Raw genomic sequence first — 27,135 nt, 5'->3', positions numbered from 1 at the left:
GTACATGCACGCAGTTGATAATCGTGTCATTTCATGTATATTTGAGTTTGTCATTTTTTAATAGTTAACTTTGTATTTGCACCCACAAATTGTCACTTATTAAAGAGTGACTCATTACATCTCTTTGTCATAGGTCTGCATTGTAATACAATGTTCCATTGCATAATTAGCCTTACCAATACTTTTCCAGTAATGGTACACATTAGCATTTGCATATACAGATATCTGACAAACCAAATTATACTGTTATCGTTGCTCTTAACTGACTGCTTCATCAAAATCTGACAGTTAAAAACTGCTTGCAACAAGATAAATTGCGGTCTTTTACAGTATTTTTGACAGCACTTCTGTGATGTAACATGTTATCTGTCATTTAAGTTAACCTTCCAGTCTCTGAATTCTTTGTACAGATTGGCATGTCTGTTAGCAAATTGGTTATGTTTCTCTGTTGATATGTGGAGCCTTTAAACATCTTTTACAGATGGGGCTTGTGGTTTCTGAGTGCTTTCTCGCCACTGTGTGAGAATTGCTGTGTGCTTTTTTTTTTAATCCACAACTCGATAAAACCTAAATATTCTCACTTTAAGGATTCAAAACTGATTTAACATTATAAAACAAAGTCTGGTCTCTGCTCATGTTAGATGTCTTCAGCTATAAATGTCACAGATGAGCTGGCAGCTGTGAAGTTCAACCTTTCCTGTCTGTTCTATTTATTATTGTGTCTGCATACTAAAATGTATCTATACCTTCAAAACATGACACACTGGAACAAAAACTGCCGCCGTCACAGTGTTGTAATGTTCATACAATGTTTTGCCATTTAACACGGTTACACTGATATCCAATAACTTTGAAAAATAGATCAGCGAGCTATGCTTTTACACTGGTTGACATTTTCTTTCATTATTGTCTGGCTGCTTTATTTTTAGAAGGAACAATTATTCATATTATTTTTTTTAAAACAGATATATGAACATAATCTGCTGCTGTTGTTCAGTAGTTCTTAACAGTGTAATAACTTGTAATTGCAGAGAAAGAATAAGATGTTTTTTGTTCATGAGTGATGATCCATAGAGTCTTTTTTCCTATCTGTGAAGCCTGGACATGTTCACCATCGACTGTAGAGTTAGCACAAAGACTGAAAAACAGAGATTTGTAAAAATGTGTGAAACTTCAGCTAAATCTAGTGTAGCTGCATTTTAATGTGTAATGATAACATAGCATAACTAAAGTTAAAATCTTATTATAATACAAACATTAGGCAATTACGCTAAAAGCTACAGCTAAATATTTAACTAGCCTAGCTTAGCAGAGTTATAGTAACTACTATCTGTGCAGCCTTTAGCGAGGGACGTTAACTTAAGCCAAACACGTAAATCTATTATATCTGTACATGTATTGTTTAACAATGTATTTACTAGGTGACCTTGTTAGTTTCATTTAAAAAGAAATTCAAGGGCTTGAAATCTTATATTTGGTACAGTTTGGCAAAGCCTTAAAAAGCCAAACCATTATATAAATTAACTGGTTGAATAGATCATCAGACAATCCTCACAGACAATCACAGAGCAGCCTGCTGTTGGAAGACATTCAGGTAAATATAAGAAATCAATAACTGAGGTAGAGTTTAAAGACAGCAGGCTCACAGCAAACAAACTTTTTTAAGTATACCCATCACATCAGGTTTATTTAATTTTTACAATAACGTTTCAAATCCATCTACAAGCTGTAACAAATACCAGCAGCTCAACGTTTCTCAAGCCGGCGGTCTCTTGTGGATTCCCGTAACGGCTTCAAAAACAGGCGTGAGACATAAGAACATGGATAGATTGGACAAAGAGAAAAAGCGAAAGCAGCAGATTTCACTCTGTAGACGACGCAGCAGATTGACGCAGGAGGAGAAGACTTCGACCTTGGTCTCGACCTGAACAAACTGTAATGAGTTCTGAACTTTCTGCCTCAGCTCAGTATTGTTGTGGTTTTCAGAGTGCTGAGTGCTGGCAAACAGGATATTGTGTCCCAGATGGGCTTTGGCTCACATCATGAAAGTACTGGAGGCCCACAGCTCTGCACACGCCATCAGCCATCGAAATGAAACTGAGGGAAGGGGATGAGTGGAGGAGATGTGAGAAGAAGGGCGAGGCAAGAAGTTTTTCTGCTGTCCAAAATATGAGTTGGTGTGTTTGTTTGGAGGCTTTCGGAGGCTGGAGTTATCCTGCGTGACGGGCGCGTGTTTAGAAGCCACTGGGCCACACAGAAAGCAACACTAAGACGCTGCTGAAGAGATAAAACAGCCACATGGGGGGAATCCTGGACACAGACCAGTGGATACCCTTTTTTCCCTAAACATCTTTTTCGGTCGCTCTCACCCTTCTTGTGTCTCTCCGTCTTTTTTTCTTCCTCTGCATGAAATAGGATCACATTTAACTGGAGGAGGACTCTTTCATGTGGAGGAGGAGGACAGCGTGCAACGAAGAAAACATGGCTCTTCCAGCAAAGGGACACTCAGGGATGGATTGAGAGGGAAAAAATATTCAAAGCGTATGATGCAGAGGAAGTACAGGAAAAACTAAATTTCAGCAGCTGTAACAGATCTGTTACTTTCCATCATATTCCCAATTTTGGAATGTTTTTGTAGGACATTGAAAGTATTTTTGAACCCTGGACTTGTGGTTATTTTTCCTACACTTCCGGGAATTCCAGACATACCAGAGAATATCACATTTTGCAATTTACAGATCCAGGACCAACATTCAAAGTGAGAGCAGGTGGTGTATATAACCTTGCCATGCAAAGGTTGTAAAGATTGTCTTAAAAGTGTAGCTATTCTGTTTGGCTTGTCTGAAATCGACAGTAAAGTTATCAGTCAGTTAAATAATCTGTTACATGTCTTCATTTAGTGTCACCACAATCAGATTCCTGTGCACATATCCACAGAAAAAGCATGAACATGAATAGAATACCTTTAAGGTTTGGAATACTGGGGGAAGGACTGTGTCAGAACTACTGTGACAGCGTCAAACCAAGGAAGCAAAAAATAAAGAACTGCTGTAAGATCGTTTACATGTTCCCACAGCGTTTATGAGCGACGAGGAAAGTAACGAATACTGGCTCAGGGAGGATGGACTGAAAATTAATGACCATTTGAGAGCTGTAAGTTCTGGAAATTTAAGGAAAATGTGGAAATTACATGATCACAAAAAACATGTTCCCCTCTTTTTTTTCTTTTTTTCTGTCCAAGTATCTTTGAGTGGAAGGAAATAACTGGGACTAGGATGAGGTAATCCATTACTTAGACATGATATGGAATAGAGTTGCTCGTAGGTTTTAAATTCCTAACAAGATTAGAAAATTAAAAAATTAAAATAGTATTTATAGCATTGCTGATTCTCCTGGTCTTGATTTGCATATGTTTTACCTTATTGGTAAAACTGCCAAAAATTAAAAATACCTCTGTCATTGCTGTTGACCTTTCCATTAAACATAAAACGCATTCATTTCAAAAAATATTTGTAAGGTGAAATCATAAGAAATCTATCGTTTAAAAATAAAAAGATTTTTTTCACAATAAAGTACTAATAAAAGAGGAATACAGTACTGCTTAATGGCAGAGTGAGAGGGTGATAGCGTTCCCTTACATCATACAACACTTTGAAAAAGAGCACAGTGCTTTACAACTTATTAGATCACCACCCAGTGTGAGGACTTCGCCACAGCTGCCCCAAATTTACAGTATTTTTTAACCAGGTATTGAATTTCACTGATTACAGAAATGCCCATAAACATCAGTAAAAAGACGGGTGTACGAACGTGAAGTTCCCAAGACATTTTTTTTTTTTTTTATAGTTTTACCCATCCTCACTCGGCTATTTTAAGTATAATAACTGAGTTTGCTTATTTATAACTGTAGTTATACTTTTTTGTAATGGTTCTATTTGTTTTGATCACAGTTTAATTTTTTTTTTTTTATGTAATAGGTAATTTCCAAAATAATTTTTATGCATCTGTAATGGCGAATCCACCAGTATACACAAGTCTTTAATAGTTGTGATATTTTTAATTGTAAATATATTATTGTTATTATTATTATCCATGAATTTTTACATTTACCATTAACATTGAAGTCCAGTTCGCTCCAATATGAGTATAAAACATGAAATGAGTTTGCTATTTAAATAAATAACAGTATTATTTTTAGTTTTAAACATGTTTTTGACAGATTTCTAAAATATTTGTGTTTTCTTGCTTTTATGATAAGGAATGTATTTATCACTGACCTTCAAGTAACCATTTATGACCTCCAGTTGTATATTTATATGTGCCTCTGTGATTTTAATTGTAAGAAAGTCTCCTATCATAAATTTTATCCATCTTTTCTTACAACTTTCCATAGTTTTTAACAGAAATTGCTCCACTGGTGTGTAATTTCCCACTGCTTATCACTACATTGTAATGCTTTGCAGTGAACCACAGCTACCAGACCCAAAATCATTTTTTATGTTCCTGTAATGGTTGTAAGGTTTACAGCTGCAGAAGCCTTTAGGCGGATACTTGAAGCCCAGATGGGGAAAACAGCCCAGTTGGCAGCAGGTTAATGTTATTACATGAAAAAGAAAAAAATGATTAATTCCATTAGGACATTTCAAAATATATGTCATAGCTATAGGAAACAATACAGGTGTGATGAACACAAATAGAGCCATTTTTAAAATGCATAGTAATTAATAAGCTCACTCAGTCAATATGCTCACAGCAGTAGAGTAAGGATGGACAACACTGTAATAAATAAAATAACAAAAGAGGAAAATGTGACAGTACATTGCCCGTTGTTGTTACAGAAGAGTATAGGCATTTCTTTAAATGGTTAAATTCAATCACTGCCTTCATTACAATAAATGTTGTCAATTTATCATTTTCTACTTTATGCTTTCCCACAAGAAGCTGAACTTTTTTGCCTTATTTTCACTGTAAAACATGGCAGCACGAGAGTGAGGTTTTAAACAGTTTAAACCAGTTGTGGCAATTTTTTTGGAGTGCACGTGTGGATTTTCCTCTTACAGTCAGAGCATCCGGGTTAGGCTGCCTATCAATCAGCCCCGTGATTGACAGGCAGCCTGTTCAGGGTGGATTTCAGCTGGGATCGGCTCCTAGTAATGAATCACTTTTCTTATACGCTACTACCTGATCAAGATGGATCTTCGTCACCATACACTGGGCCAGCTTCCTACTCTATAACACAGTGAACATCCAATGAATGCTTGTTGTTCAGAAACACAAAGAAATAAAAAACACTGACAAATCTGTGTAATTAACATTTACGCTGAAGGCTTTGAACAGCACCATCAGCTGGTTCAGAAACCAGCACTGAATATTCAAACTCATGAAAGGAAATGTGGGAAATAAAGGCATGTGGAAGAAGCAAAGTGAGAAAAGAATCTAATCAGAAGGAGAAGACCGAGGTCAGAGCAGGAAATATATCGGAACCTTTAGCTGCTTTCATATCATTTCTGCAGAGCTCCTGTTTATTCAGCGGCTGGTGAATTTGTTTTAGTTCAGATGAAACAGAGAGAGGAGAGCGAGCTGCACATCAAATAGAATGAGAAAGGGAGTGAGGAGGGGGGAGAGAAAAAGCCTCTCGCTCCCTACTTACATCAAACAACTGCACAGCGGGTGCCAATCAGCTGCCGATATTTTACACAAATTCCAATCATTTCTGTTAAGGAGAGCGCAAAGTCGCGTATCAAGGAGCCGCAGCAGAGCACCTGACCTCCTCTGAGGTCTTTCATTTGAGGGATGAGGTGGATTTAAAAAAATAAATCTCAGAGCAGTTTGCATACAGGTGTCATCCAAGACATTCAAAAGAGTCTCTGTACAAGAGAAAGTCTCATCTCAAAGATTTTATTTTATAGAACTAGTCATTGGAAAGAGTCTAACAGGGTGGTCAATAGCTTGCCTCACAGGCATGGGGTCAAAAAAATGATTTTAATGAATGAATCAGGAGCACATCACTCTGAAAGAGGCCCGAGGGATCTTGTGCTGCTCAGGGTTTTCTTGGATTTTATTACTTTGGTATGACTTCAAATCAGGACATCTTCCATCATGGTGCACTTGATTTGTGCAGTTCCTGTTTACGTTCTAACTAAAACCCCCAAAGAAAAAGAAGTTTCCAGGCTAATTCAGAGACAGCCCCCACCTCCCGCTGATGCTTGTGTGTTGCCCGTCACAGCTGTTTGGCGGCAGTGCTGGGTCGGCCTGGTTGGCGAGGAGCAGCGGACAATGAAGCCTCAGTGTCACTGCTTCGGATCAATGGCCAGGCAGAGCCAGGACGAGGTTGTGTGACCTGCCCCTAAAAGGTGACATTGGCCGATCCGCCGGTGCTGGCCAGGCAGCCGGCACCAGTTCGCCCAGCTGGACCGAGGGAGGGGGCCCGGTTTGACCTGAGCCAGGCGAGCTTAGAGCCATTAAAGCTCATCGTTCACGCCGGAGGAGCTGCTGCTAATGCTTCCAGCTAATTGCGGACTGCTGGGGCTGCCAGTTCTTTTTCTGAGGGGAAGAAGAGTTTGGCTGCTAAAAAAAAAAAAAAAAAAGTTGCTATTAGTTGCCAGATGATGTCATAGTGTGGTTTGCTCCAGCCCTGTGCTGAGACACAGCAGTGGTGGAAGAGGGAGTCTGACCCTTTATTCAGTACACTCACATAAAAATATTCCAAGCAAAGGAAACGAGTGGAAGGAAACGAGACAGAAGATTTATTCTACGTGTTCCACTTAGACTGAACTACTTCATATACTGTGTGTTTGCTCAGATCAGTGGTTCCCAACTTAGGTGCAGCGCTCCTCCAGATAGGGAGGGAAAAGTCTCTCTTCACGTGGAAAACAAACAGTTTTTCTCCAAGAGGCCACATCAGAAAGAAAAAATCTCAAAAGGTCATCGTGTTTATGTTAAATTGGAATATGAACATACGGTTTCATGTGTTTGAGCATGTAGTTACTTGGATTTGTGTACTTTTATGTGGATCTGTAGCTTATTTTTTAATCTATTAATCCTATCCAGCGGGGATTGTGAAGAGTGGCTGGTATTAGATATGGAAACATGAAGCTGCTGACAGTAACTGGAGCTTTAGCGTTGTTTCATGTAGCATTTTTAAAGCTAAACACTGTAATTGGATAAAGGTCGAGAGAGAGGTGGAGTGGCAAGTTACCCGGACACGTGATGTCAAAATAAAGGTCGAGGGGATGGGGAGGGTAAGACGAGGAAGACAGCAACTGAAAGAGGGCTCCACACTAATTTAAAGGTAGCTTAGATCATCATGAGGAGCTATTTAACCTTTAGAAGCATTTTAAAACCATTTCAATAAAAAAAGTGAGTTGGATTGTGGGACATGATTTTGGAAATACAGTCACAAAAACATCAATGAACGGGTGAAATTCTGCTGTTTAAGCAAGCTGTCTGATAATTATTTTTTAAAAACGTGCTCCTAAAAGTTGTTTTTACATCAGGCCAGTGTGTGCTTAGACTCCATCTCATCAGGTTTTATTCCTCTGCTTCCTGTTTCACTTTGGAAATGAAAACCTCACGTCTTGTGGCAGCAGCAGACGGGGAGCCCATGTGAACCTCCAGCCACTGTGTCACACCATTTCATCATCACAGGGTTTATTTGCTTCTGGTGAAACCACGTTAGCCTCAGAACAGGAGGTCAAGCTGATAAAATGAGTCCACTCACATCTGTCATCACACCTCTGTAGTCTTATATACATACGAAGTTTCTTGCTTGCACTAAAATCAGAGCACACATGCATGACCCCAGGTCCAGGATCATCTGCTCCAGACTCCAGTGCAGACTACCGTTTATTGACTGAGTGAAGCTAGACTGTCACCTCTGCCTGCTCTACACTGTACTGTATATCCAGGACTCCCAGTGAGGCGGCATTGATTTGAGGTAGTGAAATTAACTGAATTGATTGCAGACTTTAGCGGCAGTGACTGACAATGAGAAAACTGCACCTCCTAAAGCCCGACTCTTCTACTTTCTTTTTCAGGAGTTACTGCAATTAGAACAAAAAAATAGATCCAAATTTATTTTCTGGTTATTAGGGGGGCAATGCAAATATGACTATTTTTAATGGGGAGAGGCTCGATTGGACAAATGCGACACTGGAGTGGTTTTTACGCGCTGACCGGCGAGTCTTCCCGCCACCCACCCAGGGCCGTGAATGACCGCTTGCATGGCTCTTACCTGTAGTTGTCCCACTCCCTTCCCGCACTTTAACGCCCTATTAAACCATCGGTGAAGCTGCTGGTGTTACAATCCAGTGACGTCCCTGTGCTCTGGAGACATTTGCGTCCTGGGGGGAAAAAAACAAACCAAAAAAAAAAAAAAAACCGGGAGTGGTGGCTTTTCTTGCCCCTCCGGATGAACTCGAACAGGCTTATTGCTTTCGATTATTCGTCTTTTTAAAAGAGCGGTGATGGCACCTCATCCACCACAGAGGTGAGTCTCCTGAATCCAAACCCTTTGTTTTAATCCCGATAGTCCACAAACCCGACGAAAGCCTGCACAGCTGTGTCTTATTAGATTCAAATGGGTCCTGTTGTGCGCATTAGACGGGTGATAATCACCCGTGATATCAGCTCGCACTCTTCAGATGGAGTGAGGTGGATCCCATTAGTCACTTCAGCCCACAGTCTTTGCTCAGCCGCGTCTCCTCGCAGTCTGACAGCTCCGCTCCGTGCGCACTAACTTTTATGGAGACTCCAGAGCGCACGGCGCGCATCCGCTACCTCTGCTGGTAGCGTTACAGTAATCGGATTACCGCTATTGACGTAAACGTCACAAAAGAATGGGTGATCATTTAAAATTGTATTTTTAAAGCTGAAAACAACACAAATGGGGGGGGGGGGGGACCCACAACACGCGTGTTTCATAATTCATAAAGGCGAGGCTCAAAGCTGCTGCAATTATATGTTAGGAGACAGAAAGCGAGAAGAATGTGAGAGTGTGATCCAAAAGTAGTGCAAGGAGTGAAGCAGGAACTATAAATGATGACTAATCAGTGATTGGTTGCTTTCGTTACTACACTCCGTGCCAGGTCATCAATAACGCCAATGAAAAGCTAGAGATTCTCAGGCACGAGCCACCTGTCCGTCCCCTATTTAACCTTGTGCACTTAAAAACACAGAAAACAGCCTTCGGGCGTTTGTTCCACTCACTGAAGTGTTTATCTGCTGCAGACATCCATCCACATGCCGAGGCTTCCGCCAGCAAAAGTTGTCCACTACTGCCATCATGTGGATATGTGATGCACTCCACTTACAAACACACCCCGAGAGAAATCACATACTACGAGCACATCTCTGATCAAAAAGTTGTTTATTCCATGGTGAAAACATTCCGGTCACACACACTCTCACACACACACACACACACACACACACACACACAAATTTCTTTCTTTCATTCTTTTTTTTTCTTTTTGTTTTTTAGAAACAGCAAAATTCCTTTGTATAATGCATGTGAGGAGACAAAAACGATCAAACAGTGACATAAGCACAAAGTGATTGGCTTTTGCAGCTCGGAAAGAGAAGGAAACACTTAAAAGAGAGACCTTTCAGTTCAGTCCATCCGAAAGATCCGAAAACACCCGATGCTGTTTTTTTTTTTTTTTTTTTTTTCCCCAGGTTAATATCATCCTAAGGCCATGTTAGGAAAGACTGCATTTCATGCCTCTCCCTGTAGGAATGACACCACTGAACACCTGTGCACTCTTTAATTTCAATGTTGATTTTTCGAGCTGCTTCTGAAAGGCATCAGCGGCTGTAGTAGTAGTAATAGTAGAAGTAGTAGTAGTAGTAAGCAGTTTATGGACTCGCTTTCCCAGAGTTCCTCAGCATTCCTCCTTGATGTAGATTTGTTCGTCTGTGTCGGACTCCAGGTGCTCCAGCCTGTCCGTCTGTCCGTTCATTATCTCGTCAGGGGTTTTCATGAATCTGTGGCACAGACGAGGCAAGTTCAGCAAATTATTCAAAATCCTGTTTTCTTTTGTTTTATTGATGACTCAAAAAGTAAATAACGGTTTGGAGCAGCGAGACAAGTTTGAAAAGAGGATGATGTACCTGAACAGAAGCCTTTGGCCAGGCTCTTTCCTGATAATGTTCAGTTTGTAGTAGTGTCTCAGTGCTCGCGACATCTTCTCGTACGTCATATTGGTCCTGTTCTGTAAGAGTTAAAACAGCACGAGCGTCATGAGTAACGCTGTCAGTGTGACAGTGAGGGGACCTGACCTTAATTTAAGAGCAACATTTTTTTTGGCCACTTGGTGTCAGTAAAAGTCCACAAAAGCTGAAAAGACCACTATACAGCAAGATCCTGTTTGCTGTATAGTGCGCTTCAAATTTTCTAAAGTTAATGTTTCAGCAAATACTTATTAATTTACACAACCAGCAGGCAGGAGGAGGTAGGAGATACACAACCAAACAAGAGGCCAAAAAAAACAACATACACCTGAGGGGCACTGGAATCCCCATCATCCAGAAAATCAAGCCATCAAAAGGTCATTTTTGTATGCACAAAACCTTTGACACTTCACGTAGTTGTGGTTTCAGTGTCAGAGCTCAATATGTTTTTGGAACATTTTCAGTCACAGTGTTTGTCTTTGTGCGATGGCACCTGCTCTTTGGAGCTAACATTTAGACACGTGTTGCTAACCGGTCTTCCATTAGCTAAAAGCTTGTCCTGCACTGCAGAGCTGGGGCGCTCTACAGCTAAAGCACAAATTCATCTTAATTGTTGGCCAAAATTAACAAAACAAAAGTAGTGTTTTATCACAAATACTGGTGTTATTCTTCTAATGTTGTGTTTTCACTCAGCACATAAAAGCACAAGCTGCACGACTCTAGCGCTGCATCTGCATCACTTACTGTGGTGAAGAGAGAGTTGAGCGTGAAAGGGAAGTTGTTGAGTTACAGGTTGAGCTACATTCCTGCCACTCTGACTGGAAGAAGAAGATCACAGAGGAAATGATCTTTCTCGGACTAGATCCTCTACTCCTCCCCTTCGAAGGGAGCCAGCTGAGGTGGTTCCTGAACACTTCCAGGTGTTTAAGACATGTCCTACTAGGAGGACACCATAGATGAGATCCAGGACACCGTGGAGAGATTGGCTCTCAATGGCATAACTTGACCGAATCACTGACACTGACATCACCGATTTATTTCATCACAAAGCCTGGCTAACACACAGGTAGTGTCCTTACAGCTAAGACAGATGAAACACTAAATCCATCAGTGTGTCTGTTTACACTGAGCTGCTGTATTTCACTGAACTTTACATCTCATCTCTTTAACCATCCTATCAGCATTTCTACCAGAGTGATGAAAAGAAGCATCTGTTGTGCCAGGAAACATTTGTTAGGACTATAAAACTGAAACAAGTCGACAAAATTGTCGGAAAAAAACCCCAAAAAACAAAAGTTCACTATTCAGTGATTAAGGTGCTTAATTAATCAAGTCTCTGTCCTGATGTTTTATAAGAAAAAATGAGTTAGTGCAGCTTTATTATTGTAGGAATGACGATAAAAAGTCCCTTCTGTTGTGCTGCTCTTTTATATGCACTGCACATAACCACTGAACACCTAGAGCCCGTGTGTGTATGTACCTTGTGATTCCCCCAGAGCCTGGCCAGGCCGTTGGGGTCCATGATGCGGAAGACTTTGCTCTCCGGATCCTCCCAGCGGATGTAGTTCTCGTACCTGCTGTCTGAAAGGAGCTGGTAGACGTAGTCCCACAGCAGCCTGCAGTCTGCCAGAACCCAACAGGGAAAAGATTGAGTGAGCTGCTATCAGCAGATTCTCTGAAAAAGTTCTCATGCAAGGTTTCTGCCACAGATGCCGCCTCACGCAGCTGTGATCCTCGGCTCCGTCGCCACTAAATCTTACCTGCTATCCGCCCAATGGGCATCTGCTGCTCCTCTGGAGGAGACACGGGCATGATGACGTGGTTCCTGTAGAGCGCCTCCTCCTGCTGCTGCTGTAGTAACTGCTGCTGTTGTTGCTGCTGATGCTGCTGTTGGTGCTGCTGGGCTAGCTGATGATGGTGTCCGTGGACTTTCCCCTCACGGCCGTTCTCCAGCGTCACCTGAGACAGGGGTCCCCCGCGGTTGTGCCTGAAGTCCATGCCAGCAGCCCCGCCACTCCTGCTTGGACTGAGGAGCAAAGGGTTCATGATGGCGCTGGGCATGAGTTGGATGACGCGAGGAGGGCCTGCCTCCTGGCCCCCAGGGCTGCCTGGACAGGGGGCTTCTCTGGGTGTAGCGCAGCGCCCGTTGGGTGCAGCCGGGGACACCGACAACGGGTACATTTCCTCCGGCAGGTGGTGATTGCTGTCGGGTAGCTGGGAGAAGGTTTGCAGGGAGTCCTCATTGGCGGGGCGAGGGTGGTTCGGCTCGGTGGGTGATCGTCGCGGGGCCGGGTGGTGCGGCGAGCGGGAGCGGTGCCGCAGTTCGATGGTTGGTGGATGCTGGGGGATGGGTTCTGTACCACGTGGTCCCCGTCGTACCGTTTCTGAGAGCACAGTTTAGAGTGTAATAAATGTGTAAACCCAGAACAGTCTCCTATAACGTAAGCTGGAAATTCATCAGCATACGGCAGGAAATTCTATTTTGGATATTCTACATGTTGCTCGATTAATTTACACAAAGAAGAATAATCAAGAATCTGAATCTCAACACCAAATCTTTCATTTCCCTGGAGCCAGCAGGTTTATATAACTCCCAGTGTTTACCTTACAGGTGTGCCAGCACCAAACTAAACACTGCTCTTTATTTGAGGCCAGCAGTCACTGAGCAGAGAGACACATAAAACACAGAAGGTGACACTTGGACTTAATCTGGTCTCAAAGACGACAGCATCCCTCTCAGAGTCTCAACTCACTATCAATATTAAAATCTTTCATAACTTGTACTGACTTAAGGGCCGTGATATTGGCTTATATTAAAATGTGAATGTTCTGATGCTACTGCTCGTGTGCCTGCCCAGCTTGGTTTTCACCGGAAACAAACAGCAGTATGAAGAGAACGTTTAGATTGCAAAGCGCGAAATTCTTTTCATATTTTTATAGTCATGTAACTTGTTTCCTGGTGCTGTGATTTATCACCACAGTGAGCCAGCTACAAGGTGCTGATCACGAGCGTCACACAAGTCAGAAAACAAAAAGCACTAGGTGTCACTAATATTCTACTTTTTGGATGAGCAGGCCTAGTGTTTTTATTTTTGAGGCATTTTGGCAAAAAATTGCCACAACTCATACTCCTGTTGTTCTTTGAATTTTGCTCTGATTTTCAAATATCTCCAGTGGAACCTGAGACAAGGAAGGCAACTGCAGAAAGCAGCCAGTCATTCAGTCTGCCTGTAGCGTTCGGTGTGCTGTATTGTTTAAATAAAGCTGCATTTCCTTGTAGAGCAGGTTTTACTGTCAACATTTGAAGTTACAGCTCCATCTCATTGTTGGTGTGTCACATTTCCTCAGATCAGAGCCAGAAAACAGTCTCAGGTATCCACTCGAACATGATTATTACTTCCTTGTTTTCAACAAAGCAGGGTGTCGAGTAAAAGCGCCGGTGCGTCGTAGAGGACAAAGGCAGACGTAATCTGTAGCATAATAATTCTAAGATATTTTCATTCAGATCCAGTCTTGTTCTGTTTCACAGTGTTGCCTTTTTAAGGAAAAAACTTTTTGCAATAATTGTGTTATTGGTCTAATGACGTGGGTTTATGTAGCCTGATACACAGAAATATGATTTATTTCTTAAAAAGCATATCATGGAGCCAAAGATGCATTACTTATAATAATGTCAGCGTTGTTTCCAACAAACTGTTACTATTTTAAGATAATATGCACTTTATTTCTTAGAAAGTCAAACAATGGCACAACGATCTTTGTTTGACTCTCATAAGCAGCTTCATTCGCAACTTCGAAAGTGGTTGTTGCTGTTAAAGAAGGTCTTATCTCAGTTACTTGGTTTAAGAGTTCATCTGCTCTATCCAGCCCACACAGAGTGATTACTCAGTGTTCAACGAAGATGTGGAAAGTACAACTGTTAGTTCAGTTTATGTTTGATTCGTTATCACAGCAAAACAAATGAGTTACAATCACAGTTTCATTGTAACTATTCGTTCTTATTGTGGCAGCTAAGTTTAGGAAGCCACCTTTTCCTAAATTAGTGTAAAGACAATTTTACATTAACATATATTATTTCAGCCTTTATCAGGATAAACATCATTTAAAAATCTCAGCTTGTAGTTGTGTTAAGAGTTTGTTAAGATGCTGTTGTGACAAATTGGGCTCGCATTAACTACAGTGGGAATGTAGCTGCTGTGGATCTCGTGCTGGAAGCACCGACGCAGCGTTTTTGTGTTATTACCCAAACATGAAACAAAGTGTCTGACAGGGGACAGAAATTTTTGGGAACAGTTTAATCATTAGTTGTCATATTTATTGTACGGTGTAATTGTCAATAGTATCGGCACTATTCTAAGCTTTAAAGAGCAAAAGAATGACTATATTTATGTTTCTCTCTGGGTATTAGACATGCATGTTAGATTGACTGTGATTCTAAACTTTTCATGTGTGAATGTGAGCATGAATATTCTGAATTGGATAAGAGTTTATACTTCTTCTCGTGACACTGACAATGACTGTAAGGGTGCTTGGAAATCATTTATTTATATAAAACATGTACATAAATTGTACATACATGAATTGTTTTAAGTTAATTGGATACTGTATACCCATTTCAGCAGCTAGTTATTTATGCATTCCATCATATTTTCAAATTTTTCATATCACATGACCGTTTGGGCACAAGCATCACCATCTATCATGACATCTGACATCTTTATACAATAAAACTCTGAAAATGCAGCAACCAGCTCCGTATTGGAATTATGTTATTTAAGTGCACTCTAAATAAAGAATAATTTTGCTTACTATTAGCAAAAACAAAAAAAAAAAAGGTAATGCAGACAAGCTGCTGTAATGAGAATGCATTATTGTTTTGTTTTTTTTTACTTTTCAAATGCATGTGATGTATGCATGAACAGGGGGCGGGGGAGTGTTTACTGGACTGACCTTCGAGCTTCAGGTGCTGCACAGCGCTTTCAGGCAGCGAATGGAAGGAGTTCCCAGGGAAGTAAGCAGACGGATAAAACACATGAGACTTCCTCTGCTTCAGGATATGTTGCAGCAGCTCGTACAGGACATCCCCTGCAGAGATGCAAAGGTCAGAGGTTACCATGCGTCTCCTGGTAGCCGTTTTACGCCTGCATAATAGGTGAAATTAGCATTGGCATCACAGACTCAAGTTCCACTTCTTCTTCTCCTCTCTGCTTTCCAGGCAGTGTGGAACTTGAGCAATAATGGAATAAATTTAGAGAGGTGCTTCTACGATACAGCAGCCTAGCACTTTGTTTGTTCCTAGAAAAACGTTTTCCTCGATATTCAACACCTTACCCCGATGACCCAGAGGGTATAGAATTGTAAGTTCCCTATCGGGTGACCCTACCCAGTCAGTTTCCTCTTACAGAAGTATTTTTTCTTCCACAGAGCAGATAAAACATTAAAATGCAGTTATTAGCTTAGTCAAAAGAGAAGCACATTTAGTTTCACAAGAGAAACTCTCTGGGAGCAGTTTGGATTTGTTAAACAAGAAAATGCGCTCGACAAATCCAAATACCTACAGTGCTTAAAGCGTCAGGACATCTAGGAGATAACGACAACTACCGTATGTGTTGACAAAAGTAAATGAGCCATGAGTCTATATGACCCCGGTGTCCTCCTTTAAGTGGTTATATTGCAGTGGTGACACCAGGCACAAAGCTCGAGCAGGAAGTTCACTGAATGATTTACAGCTGTTTTTCTTGCCCGAACACCAACGGCAACAGCTCCGCTCCCAAAATATTTACACTGTTAACAAATGAGCACAGGTACAGTGGATGTGATTCTAGCAGAGGACTGCCTTCACACACACCATCTCAAAGGCTTTGTGAACGAGGAAATGATTCTCATAAAGGAAGTGATGGTGATCACGCATGCACAAACAAACACACACACACACACACACCCCTTTCAGTTCTCACTTTCTGGTTCTGTGGCACCGACTTACACCGTGGGGAAAATTCCTGCTTCCTGGTGTTTGCTTTGATTCTGTATTTAATATGCTGCTTTAAAACCACAGCTTTGGATTCTGTCTGAAAACTACAAACTGTACACGATGAATGACAAATACCAGCAAACTAAAGAAACTGCAAAAAGTGTTAGGGGTAAGTGATGACATTTTCCAACTGGTACCATTACAACTGGTGATTGCACATATTTCTGCAGAGATGTGCGAGGGCAGGAAATCGCCTATTTGTGGTTTAAACTGCATAAAAGGCAGTTCATTAAACCATTAAAATAACAAAATCATCCCAAAAAGCCAACTAGAAATTGCCCAACTGTCTTGCCATCTTACATTGGAATCCTGGAGCACCATCTTTACTGTTTCAGGTTTCCCAATAGGTGTTTTCAAGTCCAAACATGTCACTGCAATGGTAACAGGTTATAACATTCCAGGAAAAAAAACTCAGGCTATTATTTTAATGTTCTATTCTTAGAGCGTCTACAAAAGAGAAATACGCAGAGAGCAGGGACTGATGGGAACAGCACCCTTATAGTCACGCGAAGGAGGAAATGGATACTTCACTAGCCAAAAAATGTGCTCTGTTCCCTAAACTGACGTTTACAGTGAGAGCACGACTGAACAACCACTTGTACAGAAATATGATCAGTCTTATCGCTGTGTGTGTGTGTGTGTGTGTGTGTGTGTGTTTCTGAAGCTCCTGAAACCATCCAACACCACGACCACAGCGTCACATAAGAAAAGGAAGAAAAAAAATGCAAAACCTGTAATGATGATGAATCTTATTTTCCACGTATTTCCCAGACCTCGATTTCTCGACAGGATGTGAACATTTTGCATAGTGCTGAAACATCCTGATACGAGCCCGACAGCAGCTGTCAGCTGGTTCTCATCCCTCTATAACCAGAGCCACTGACAACATTCAGTATCCTTTAAAAGGAAAAGGGGGATGTATATATTCTGAACAGAGCAACTGTTACTTAAACAAGCTTATTTAGACGTGACTCAGTTGATCAATAGTATAATTTATACAGAGTGGACCAAACCCACTGATATACAGATCCCCAAAAAACCCAAGGGAAAGAAAAAATGTAGAAAAAGAACAAACTAAATTAAAATTAATAAATGAATCTTTTATATTTGTCCACATAAATTACCTAATTAAGTATTTATTAATGTAACGAATGAATTACTTTAAATATTATCCACAATATCTTTTGCATTGCAAGCCTGCTCATCATCCTGACCCAAATCACACATCCCGTACTTCATCCTTGAGCGATTGAGTAAAATTTCCAACTCTGTCAGGGGAAAACACTTACTGTTGTTTTATTTTTATGCGCCTGGCCGCTGGCGTTGCCGGGGTGACAGTTGAGGTTGCCTTGTACTTCCTGATTAACCGTCTCCTACTTCCTCCCCCTCCAGCAGCTTTGCTGTAACAGCTGCCTCCCTCCACTGTCACCTCGCCCTGCTACCATTCATCCCCTGCTCCAGCTGACTTTATTCCTCTGCCAACACGAGAGCTTTGTTTGTCTGCGTGTTTGTCGCCAGGATTACGCAAAAACTAGCAGGCTGAATTTCGTGAAACTTGGAGGAGATGTGGAACAACCCTCTTCTACTTCCCTGTGTGAAATAGGGCATCGACCTTGGCAGAGGACGTGCTCTCAAAGCGTCCTCTTAGGTGATTTTCTTAAAAGGATGTAATGATCTATGCAGTAGCATCACTTTTCATATACAATTATCTTTACTGCCGGTTTGAATGGCAAACCAGGGTCAGTCGAGCCAAACACTGCAAAACTACACTTCAGCATGTTCATTGACTACTTGTTTGTAGTCATTTTTCCTATTTTGTGTCAGTATTTTTGTCTAACAAAAGCATAGTCTCATGTTTTTCTGCACATAGTCCAGCGTTTCCATCGTCTAAGATTGCTCTTTCTTCCCAATCCCTGTTTCCAGAGTGAGTCCTGCTCTAGTTGGAGCACACAAATATCTAATGGAATCTATCTAAGTGACTCATTTGTTAAACATTTCACTGATGTTTCCAGTTTTCCGAGCTTAGACTGCACCTCAAAACGGAAAAAAAAATAAAAGCGTGTAGAAAGAGAGGTACCAGAGGGAGGGGATCGGTAGCGGAAGTCCTCCTTGGTAAGCAGCAGCAGGGCTTTGCCATTCATCTGGAAAGAACCGCTGGTGATCGGGCGCAGGGCAAACTCCTTCTCAGCCCATCGTAGCCACTGGGCCACGTCGTCCCTGCTCCAAAAGACTGGCTGCAGACCTGGAGGTGGAAAGAAAAAGAAAGGATTAGGTAAAGAAGAAATAAAATGGAGGTGAACGGAAGAAAACAAAGATGAGTTCAGTGAAGAAGCAGCATAAGGATGTGGGTGGTGATGGTGCTGGTGGTGGTGGGGGTGGGGGGAAGAAAGTAGGAAAGGCAGGAAGGAAAGGAGGGGGGAAGGGGAGACAGGGTTAGGGAGGAAAGGAGGAGGGGAAGGAGGGGGATAGGAAGGAAGGAGGCAGAGGCACTAAAAAGGATATTGAGGAAGTGGAGATAAAAGCCAAAAGGAGGGAGTGATTACGGGAACGGCAGTAGAGATAAAGAAAAAAAAGATGAAGGAGGAGACCATCAGAAAGGGAGAGGAGGTTAGAATAAAAGATTAGAAGATGATAGGTTAAGGGGGAGAATACAGAATGACTCAGGGGTGGAAAAAAGGTAGGAAGGGAAGAGCAGAAAGACTGTCAGACTTATTTTATTTGATCTGTTCTGATCTGTCCTGCTCTTTGCTCTCTGAACTCCAGACAGGCACATCAGAGGACAGACAGTTTATTAGTTTGTGTATAAAAGGACAAGGACACATGGAGGGAAAAGAGCAGGGGAAACAGGAACAGCAGTATCTGTTTTTCTTCCTCCTCGCTTGCAAATGTTTCTTTCACTGCTGGGGGAAGAGGAGTAAAACATCTGCATCTTTACCGATGAAGAAAGATGAGAGAAGACTGCAAAAATGTAAAATATCTGACCGAAAGCTCGGCCTCACCTGAAAGCCGTACAGAGTTATTTGATTTTTAACATCATAACTGCTGCAGAGGTAGCGCTAACTTTACTGGAGCTAAACATCTGCTGGGAGCTTTTCTTGTGGTTGAAACTTAACCTTTAGATTGCTAAACAAAGAATCCCGGTGAAAATATAAGTGAGACTATATAGAAAGGATGAATATTTCTGTAGTTTGTGATGTTGTAGGACTTACTTCGCTTACCTAGAATGCAATACAGATGTATGCTTCCAGCTACAAGCAGAAAGTAGCATTGCTAAATTCAAAGCTAAAGATGATACATTAACTAAAAGCATAGCGATCTTCAAAAAGCTCAAGAAGAGACTGAATTAAAAAGCAAACAGCCTCTTGCTTAAATGTTTTCATTAAGCCTGAATTTTACTGTAAGAAATAAATTATATGGAAATTTGCTTTTTTTTTAACCACTTAAGTAAGGATAATACGCTGGCTAGCAAAATGATAAAACAAATATATACTGAAATTGAACTATTTCATTTTATAGGTGACTTAATGCTTTTACAAATGTTTGTCAGTACTGCTAACTTCCACTGCTAAGCCTCATAAATTCTCTCGCTGCCTATTCCTTGCTTGTTTGTTTCAAGGGCATTTGGACCCAGAAATGGCTCATAACATCACACTTAAGAAGCGGATCAGTTTAACAGAGTATATGGCTAACTTAAACGACTACCAACCACTGCAGCTGAAGCATGAGAAACTGTTTTAGAAGCTGTTCCTCTAACAGTCTTAGGAAAATCCAGACTCGAGATATTAGAAATATTTCTAGAAAATACACCGATTGACCAAATTCCCATAAATATAATCTACATAGGCAAACAACACATAGGCTTTGTAGCTTATGCCAATATGCTTTGCTGTGTTATTGAGATTCGATCAAGTGTTATCACAGTAAATTAACACCAGTTTCTGAGTACTGAGGCTGATTTAGCCTCCGTGATTATTTTTAAGACACATAACAGGACGCACACAAACTGACCCATATTTATTTCAGTGGACACAGATCCTGCCACCTCATATCATTTTCTACTGTTGGTGTAACCCAATGAGTTACTGTATGACTCAGGCTCGCCTCTTCTCTTTCACAAGGATAGAAACACACAAACACAGACTTTCAACACTGTCCGATCAGAACATCCATGACACCCACACAGAGCAGAACTACTCATTTCTTACATCACACTTATCACCCAGCCTCAAACACTTCCTCTGGGAGTTGGACAGCTGTTATCTTGGGCCGCCAATGTCATTGTCACACAAGTAATAGGAACCTAGTGCTCACTTTCAGCCAGCCACCCCCACCCCACTTTAGCTCCCCCCCGCCTGTCAAACAAAGGAAGTTTTCACAGAGAGCAATCAATATAAAATGAAACCCTGTCTAGATTGTCAGCTTCCTATTTATTGCCTTCCCTTCTAGACCTCTGTATTCAGATAGTGGCACGAGCACCACGATAAGGCCCGGGAAGCCCTGCACACAGCCTGTCAAGCTCTGACCCTCAGCTTGTCAACGGGCATCCCACGAAAGTGTCAGGGAATGGGATACAGGTGTTTCACAAACACAGGAGCTTTCTTACTTGGTCTCTGCGTTTTTCATAGGAGCCGCTTCTTGGCCCACAGCAGAAATCTTAGCGAGGCTACATTTCCTATTGCCTGAAGTATGTGTGACAATGAATATGTCACTTTCGTCCTCTGAAGCTGATGTAAAATGCTATCATATCTTCCCACTGTAAATTACTGTTAGTAATGGATAACATAGCAGAGATGGAGCTAGAATCCACTAAAATACTATGTCACAGACATCGTATCAATAATGAAGCAGACTGCCATCTGCATTGCATACACCAGCTGTAAGTTTGTCCCTCGTGGCTGGCTTGTGAGAGCAGTGAAGCCGAGGCGGGCAGCAGTGCAGCCAAGGTCACGAGGTCATGGCTGTGGTATGCTCTCTCCAGGGCCGGAGAGAGGTGCTGCTCTGCCAAAACCCCTCCGAGATCCGGTCTGCCGGCCTCAGCCATCTGCACAGAGCCCAAAGGAGGAAGCAGCAAAGGGAGCAGAAGGGAGGAGAAGACGGAAGAAGGGGGCCCAAATACACGCATCCCACAACGCACTTTGCCAGGAAGCAATCCAGCGTGGGCTCTGTTTCAGCACAGGAAACTTCCTGCGGTAAGGTTAGAGAGCAATGCCGGGAGGCTTATTAACAGACAGCAGCAGCATGGAAAAAAAAAAGGGAGAGTGGAAACAGAAAGGAAAGAGCAGAGAGAACAGCAGTGGATTGTGTGTGAAAAGGTGAAGAGGAAAAAAAAAACATAAGGCAGATAAAACTACAAAAACAAGAAGACTAAACAAAGACATAAGAGTAGAAGGCCAAGCAAACAGGAAACAGATACGATGCAGTTAATGAGAAGGAGCTCCCAGAGCCGGACATCATAGTCAGTCCTAAAGTCATATGCATGCTCTGCGTTGCTCTGTACTGATTTCTGAGGATGTACGGTCATGGTCAGACTAAAAAGGTCCTTACAACAAGTCTGTGACAAGCTTTAAACTGTGTGCATTTTACAGCAGGGTGGAGCACCATGTTACAAAGCAAAAGCAATCAGCAAGTAGCTCAGAGATGATCCAACTAACATTTGGGTACACGGCCAGGAAGCTCCCCGAGATCCAAATTGGACTAACGATCTATAACCAATCCCTAAAGAGCAAAGGATGAGCAGAAGCCTACAAACTGATCAGCTTAGAACACAAAAGAAGTAGCCATCGACTGGGATTTGGCCCAAAAGCAAAAATCCAGAATGCCACACAGAGTTTGAGAAGCTATGAAGAAGGAGTCTCCACACCATATATACTTGATACATAGGTTTATTTGCCAATAAAGGTCTTTGACACCAATCAACCTATATCATAAAAATGTATAAGAAACAATACAAACTAAAGCAGCAAAGTGTATGAAACACCAAATATGTGCCACTGTGAAGGTAACCAAAATGAAGTAAATCAAACAAGCTACTACAGCCAGTCCATGTCAAATAGCATTCCCTCACTGCAACATACATCTAAAGCTGCAACGCCATCTCTTCAGCAAGCTGACTGTGAATGGTTCTCCCCCCTTCGGGGATGAAGTCAAAGCCTACATGTCAAGTACTACTGGTTCCACATTTACATATTATTTCTGAGGTCATCACTTCCTATTTAGATGCCCATTAGGTTTTATGGGGGACATTATCCATGTCATAGAGTCAGGATTTCATTCAACACAAGTTATTTGATTCTGATGGATTACACAAACGGGGCCAGGTAACTAATGAAAGCTGTTGTCAATTCACAGTAAGACTTATGTATATCAAAGAGAAGGCAAGAAGTATCATAACGGTATTAAACAGAGCAGTACAGGCCGAGCCAAAATGACTTTATAAGAAAATTGGGACATGAATGAAAGGTGGTCCTACCAAATTAATGCTCACATAACCAAAGCAGGGATTTTATATGAGCCAAACAATTCATTAATCGAGTCTTACTGGAGATGTTTTTAACTGTACCAGTTTCTGGTTTAGTTTTCCAAAGCTTCTCCGAGCTGCAGATCATTCACAGTCATCATTGTCTCTCATGTTTCTGTCTTCTATGCTTATTGAATTGACAAAAGAACACTTTGATGTTTTTTCAACACGGATAATTTCTGATTCACATTCAAGTTTCATTTTCAGGATCTTGTTTTGCATCTCATATCCGTGTAATGTAGACAGGAACTGATTCTAAACAGGACAGGAAACGCTAAGACACAAACATCCTTCGCTTACTTAGAGGTGGAAAGGAAAATGGATGGCATGGACTGCAAGTGGAAGGAGAACACAGAGAGAGCTCCTTTGAACCTGAAATTCTGTTCCTTCGATACTTTCACGCGCTATCTGGAGACGATAAATTTGTCCTTTTTGGTTGTTTTCTGTCAGAGAATCTTTTACAGATTTGTTGCGGGAAGAAAACCAATTCCAGCCCCCCTTGTCGCTGGCCTGCCTTTGCCGACTGCATCTCAGGTTAACAGTCTTCATGAGAGCGTATGCTTGCGTTTACACTGAGTAAAACCCTCAAGCACGACAGCAGCAGGATCTCAAACCCTCGACTAAACCGTGGGCTCCTAATCCTCTCTGATGACACATAATTTTCACTCAGTGGTTTCTCAGGCCCCCGCTAATGTTCACTACGCACACATACACACACGGAGCTCACAAGTTGCCAAGGCAACTCACGAGCGCTTGGGATGAATGAAGGGAAGAGGAGGATGAGATCACTGGTATCTTGTTTCGTTGTTGCGGTACAGAAGCCCTCAGCTTCCCCTCTCAGCCAGACGAGTTAATGAGGTCCGTCCTGCTGCGAAGCTAAAAAGTCCCGTCCAGAATCACAGATCAGCTGCGTGCGTCTCACCATCGCTCACACTTCTGCCTCTCCTGCTTATGGATTTCTCACCTGGCTAAAAACTTTGACAACCGTCTCTTTTTTTCTTCTTGACTAGCTAAAAAGAAAAAGCTTCAGATTGTTACCCCTGTCCCACAGCTGTGCCACTTAAGCTGTCTTTTAAAGGATTATCATTTTGTCATTAATGGCTGTTGTTTTGTTAGCAAGCTTTCTCAAGCACCATGACTTCAACATAACTACTATTTACTTATAGTGTAAAACCTCTGAATAGTAGCATACCACTATTAACTTGGGAATTCACGTTCTGCGACTGACTGTAAATACAACCATGCTGTTGCCCGGAGTTAAGGGTGTTGCCACTGTGAAGAGTTCTACTTAAAATTAGAATTTAACTTTGTCAAACTTAATACTACAGCTTTATAGTACTGGCCCAAAGCCTACTGAGGAGAAGTACTGTGTTAGAGCACCAGATCAGCGATAGCTAGCTTTACTTTGTTTCAATCTACCACTGCAAGAGAAATTAATGAGCTTATTGCAATTTTTTTTGTAACATTGTAAAACATTACAATGTTACAACTTACGCCAAATAGGACACAAATTGCAATACCATTCACACACAAACATGCTGTAGTTAAATTCATGGTATGACTGTATAGAACAGAACAACAACACATTTAGGAAAATCCATTGCATAAGTTTAGCATTTTCAAGCACTTTCTGTTATTATATTTGGACAATTAAATTCAATTTGAAGCATTATTGTGTTACATTTTGTGTTCGCCGTTTCTAGTTTGGTTGCTAGATACAAGTCTCTGTATGAGAATGCCAGAATCAGTTTCACTTAAAATTTCCATTAGAGGAAAAATAAGAGAATAGAAAAAAAAAACTGTTGCTATTTATTGATCCAAGGTTTTCTAAAAAGTTTTATGCATTCATTCCAAACAATTAACAAACAGCTGCTGACTGAATGCGTTTAGTCATGTTCGAGCATCATCACATTTTGGAGGGACCTGTTTCCTTTCTCTTCATTTGTAAAACTGGAACCAAATTGCTTACATGCTATATTTTGAGTCATAGTAGGATCTGAAAGTCAGGTCAGATATTATTTTCTGTCAGAAACTCCAGACTTTCAACAGTCTAGATATATACAAAAATACACAACTGATACACACACTTCTCAGACTGAGAATTTCAGCTTGGCCTGACCTGGATGAACTATAACTAAATAAACAACAAAAGAACATACAACCGCATCAGTAAGGCTGGGACTTTGCTCTTAAACTCAGAGCTCCTTAGTCACTCAGTTCTTCAGTAAATGTTTGTCTTTTCTCTCAAAGAAGAAGTAGGCGGATATTGGTTTTGCTATCTCAATGGAGGAAAGGTTTTCTTTCTCCAGACAGTGGAGGAGGAGGAAGGAGGAGGCGGGTTAGTTGTGACCTCCTGACACCCTGACTCAGGGACATGTGGATAGAAGTGACACGTTTTCTCAGTTACTCCTCTCTCACACACACACACACACACACACACTGCATCACCCCCTCACTTTCTGCACCGTACATCAATTCCCTGTCAAGTGGGTGCGGCAGGGAAAAATCCACCTCCAAACGAACACACACACAAACACACACACACTTTTACTTTTCAGCCAGGAGAACCAACCCCCACCACCTCTCATATTCATCCTCTGCTTCCTCCTCCAGCATGCACAAGCCTGTCCCCGTCCAGCAAAACTGGACTTCATCCAGTCAAAACAAACATAAAACAGATCATCAATCACACTTAAACTTTTTATGGCCAGGAAGTAGCGCGGCCTGTTTTTGATAGTTTGTTGTTAAGCACAGGAGCAAGCCGGCTCTTGTAGGCTAGTTCCTGAATTCAACGTCAACTGCCACTCTTCCTTTTGTTCAGAAGCCAATTTTTTCCCTCCCCTCTCCCTCCTTTTCTTTTCTTTTTTTTTTTTTTGAAAATGCAGGAGCTTCAAAGACGTTTGTTAACTAAATCAAAAGGCTCATGCTTGTCTGAAACACATACACACCCTGTAAGCACACTACTCCTGTTCTTCTTTGCATGTGGAGAATGGGAGGGCAGTATTTATCCGTGCCATCATATCTAATGCAAAGTGCATACCTTCTTCTTCTTTTAAAATGAGACAGTGTCTATTTGCGAAACCTCAGAGTCGTTTGCATCAAGTCTGTCGCTCCTGAAAGCAGTTTCAGTAATGACAGAGTTAAAGCTCAAACTACACAGGGCCAGTCACAGATTACATTTTGTGTGACCGTTAATGTTGACTGATTTAATCTGGAGCAATTTGTCTTTTTCCACACTGCAAAGCTTAATGAGTTTTAGTGACAGTTGAAATCTGTCGAATCATTAGGGTTTATTGCTGTTTCCATCCTCCACTGTGGTTTTTTTTTTTTGTAAGTACTGGTAAAACACAAAAAGCAGGAAACCTGTGCCAACACTACACAAAGGTGGGGGAAAAGCGTTTATTGTCCTCGAGCAAGGTGCATATATGTCCACGCGGGTGTTCCCTGGTAGGTGTGTGCATGCTTTTCTTCTTTGTGACAAACAAAACAGAGCAACGGCTGCCTTTCCAAGTAGGCTCTCATTCCACTGATGAACTCACTCCATAGTCTTAGAGACTGCACCAACAGTAGTCCTTGCTACCTAGGTGAGTTTCTAGGAGCCTGGTTATGTTTATAGGGGCCAACTCACTACATGAGGGGCCGTTATAAGACTCAATACTGTAGCCTTGGAGTCTGCTCAACCCCAGGGACAAGGTCCTCTCTGAAGTGTTAAGAGCTAGAAAAGAAGGCCAATGGAAGTTTTTTTGAAGACAGCTCACCTCTTAGCCTTTTTGCTGAGACATGAAATGTCAACTCCAAAAAAAAGTCGCCTTTTTTTCAATGTATTAAGACTACCATGATAACTGAGAACCTATACAGACATATGCCCTCTCTGAACAAGCATGTGAATCAGGGATCGCAAACCTGCGTCTCTTTTGCACAACTTTGCTGCATCTCCACTGGATCCCTGCGGCTTCGACCAAACAGCAACGAGATGACGGAGTTATTTTCAATAAAAGTTGCAAGAAGTCTTTGCAGACCCATCATGTGTAGGTGTATAATCACGCCTCAAAAACACATTTTGAGCCAAGAAAACCCTGGAATTGTTCCAGGAATTGTTTGGTGGTAATTTTTTTTTTTTTTTTTAATCAACAGTTTCCATTACTTTTGTTCCAAAATTTAATAATTCCAAAGTTTAAGTACCAAATTCTTATCAACACCTTGCCCCAGTCTAGTCACATGTGGTAAAAGATTTTAACTATTTTCACCTATTAGTAATACTTAGATGCTAATTTATACTTAATAGCTTGTGTTGCCTTTATAATACAAGGGTCGAATACATTTTGGGTCAAAAATGACTCCAAAATTGTTCTTCTGACAGTAAGAAACCTGCTCCTTGAACTTAATGGTATCAAAGACCAGCATTGCTCAGCAAGCC

The 27,135-nt window shown here is 41.5% G+C and overlaps 2 protein-coding genes across 4 annotated transcripts in view; both read right to left on the bottom strand.

Annotated features, from left to right (window-relative positions):
- The window catches only part of LOC146369040 (chemokine-like protein TAFA-2), an 86,650-nt gene extending 77,790 nt beyond the window's left edge, over window positions 1-8,860 (bottom strand). Inside the window, exon 1 of one of the 2 annotated variants that reach the window (XM_084909104.1) lies at window positions 8,234-8,860. The gene's annotated coding sequence lies outside the window, so the exon portion shown is untranslated. The remainder of the gene's footprint in view (window positions 1-8,233) is intronic. The other variant, XM_084909103.1, reaches the window with a different exon arrangement.
- A 490-nt stretch (window positions 8,861-9,350) lies between these two features.
- The window catches only part of etv6 (ETS variant transcription factor 6), a 30,615-nt gene continuing 12,830 nt past the window's right edge, over window positions 9,351-27,135 (bottom strand). For both annotated transcript variants that reach the window (XM_084909100.1, XM_084909101.1), the window contains exons 3-8: window positions 18,279-18,443; window positions 15,121-15,255; window positions 11,931-12,554; window positions 11,651-11,793; window positions 10,111-10,211; window positions 9,351-9,984 (exon numbers count right to left, since the gene is read on the bottom strand). In XM_084909100.1, the coding sequence (XP_084765226.1) occupies window positions 9,882-9,984; window positions 10,111-10,211; window positions 11,651-11,793; window positions 11,931-12,554; window positions 15,121-15,255; window positions 18,279-18,443 (1,271 nt within the window). In that variant the 3' untranslated portion in view covers window positions 9,351-9,881. The remainder of the gene's footprint in view (window positions 9,985-10,110; window positions 10,212-11,650; window positions 11,794-11,930; window positions 12,555-15,120; window positions 15,256-18,278; window positions 18,444-27,135) is intronic.

The sequence above is a fragment of the Perissodus microlepis genome, chromosome 17 (genome assembly GCF_051167445.1).
Source record: "Perissodus microlepis isolate ML-2025 ecotype Zambia chromosome 17, ASM5116744v1, whole genome shotgun sequence".
In the NCBI taxonomy this organism is placed as follows: Eukaryota; Metazoa; Chordata; class Actinopteri; order Cichliformes; family Cichlidae; genus Perissodus; species Perissodus microlepis.
The sequence above is the reverse complement of the archived record's forward strand: the minus strand, read 5'-3'. Positions and strand labels throughout refer to the sequence as shown.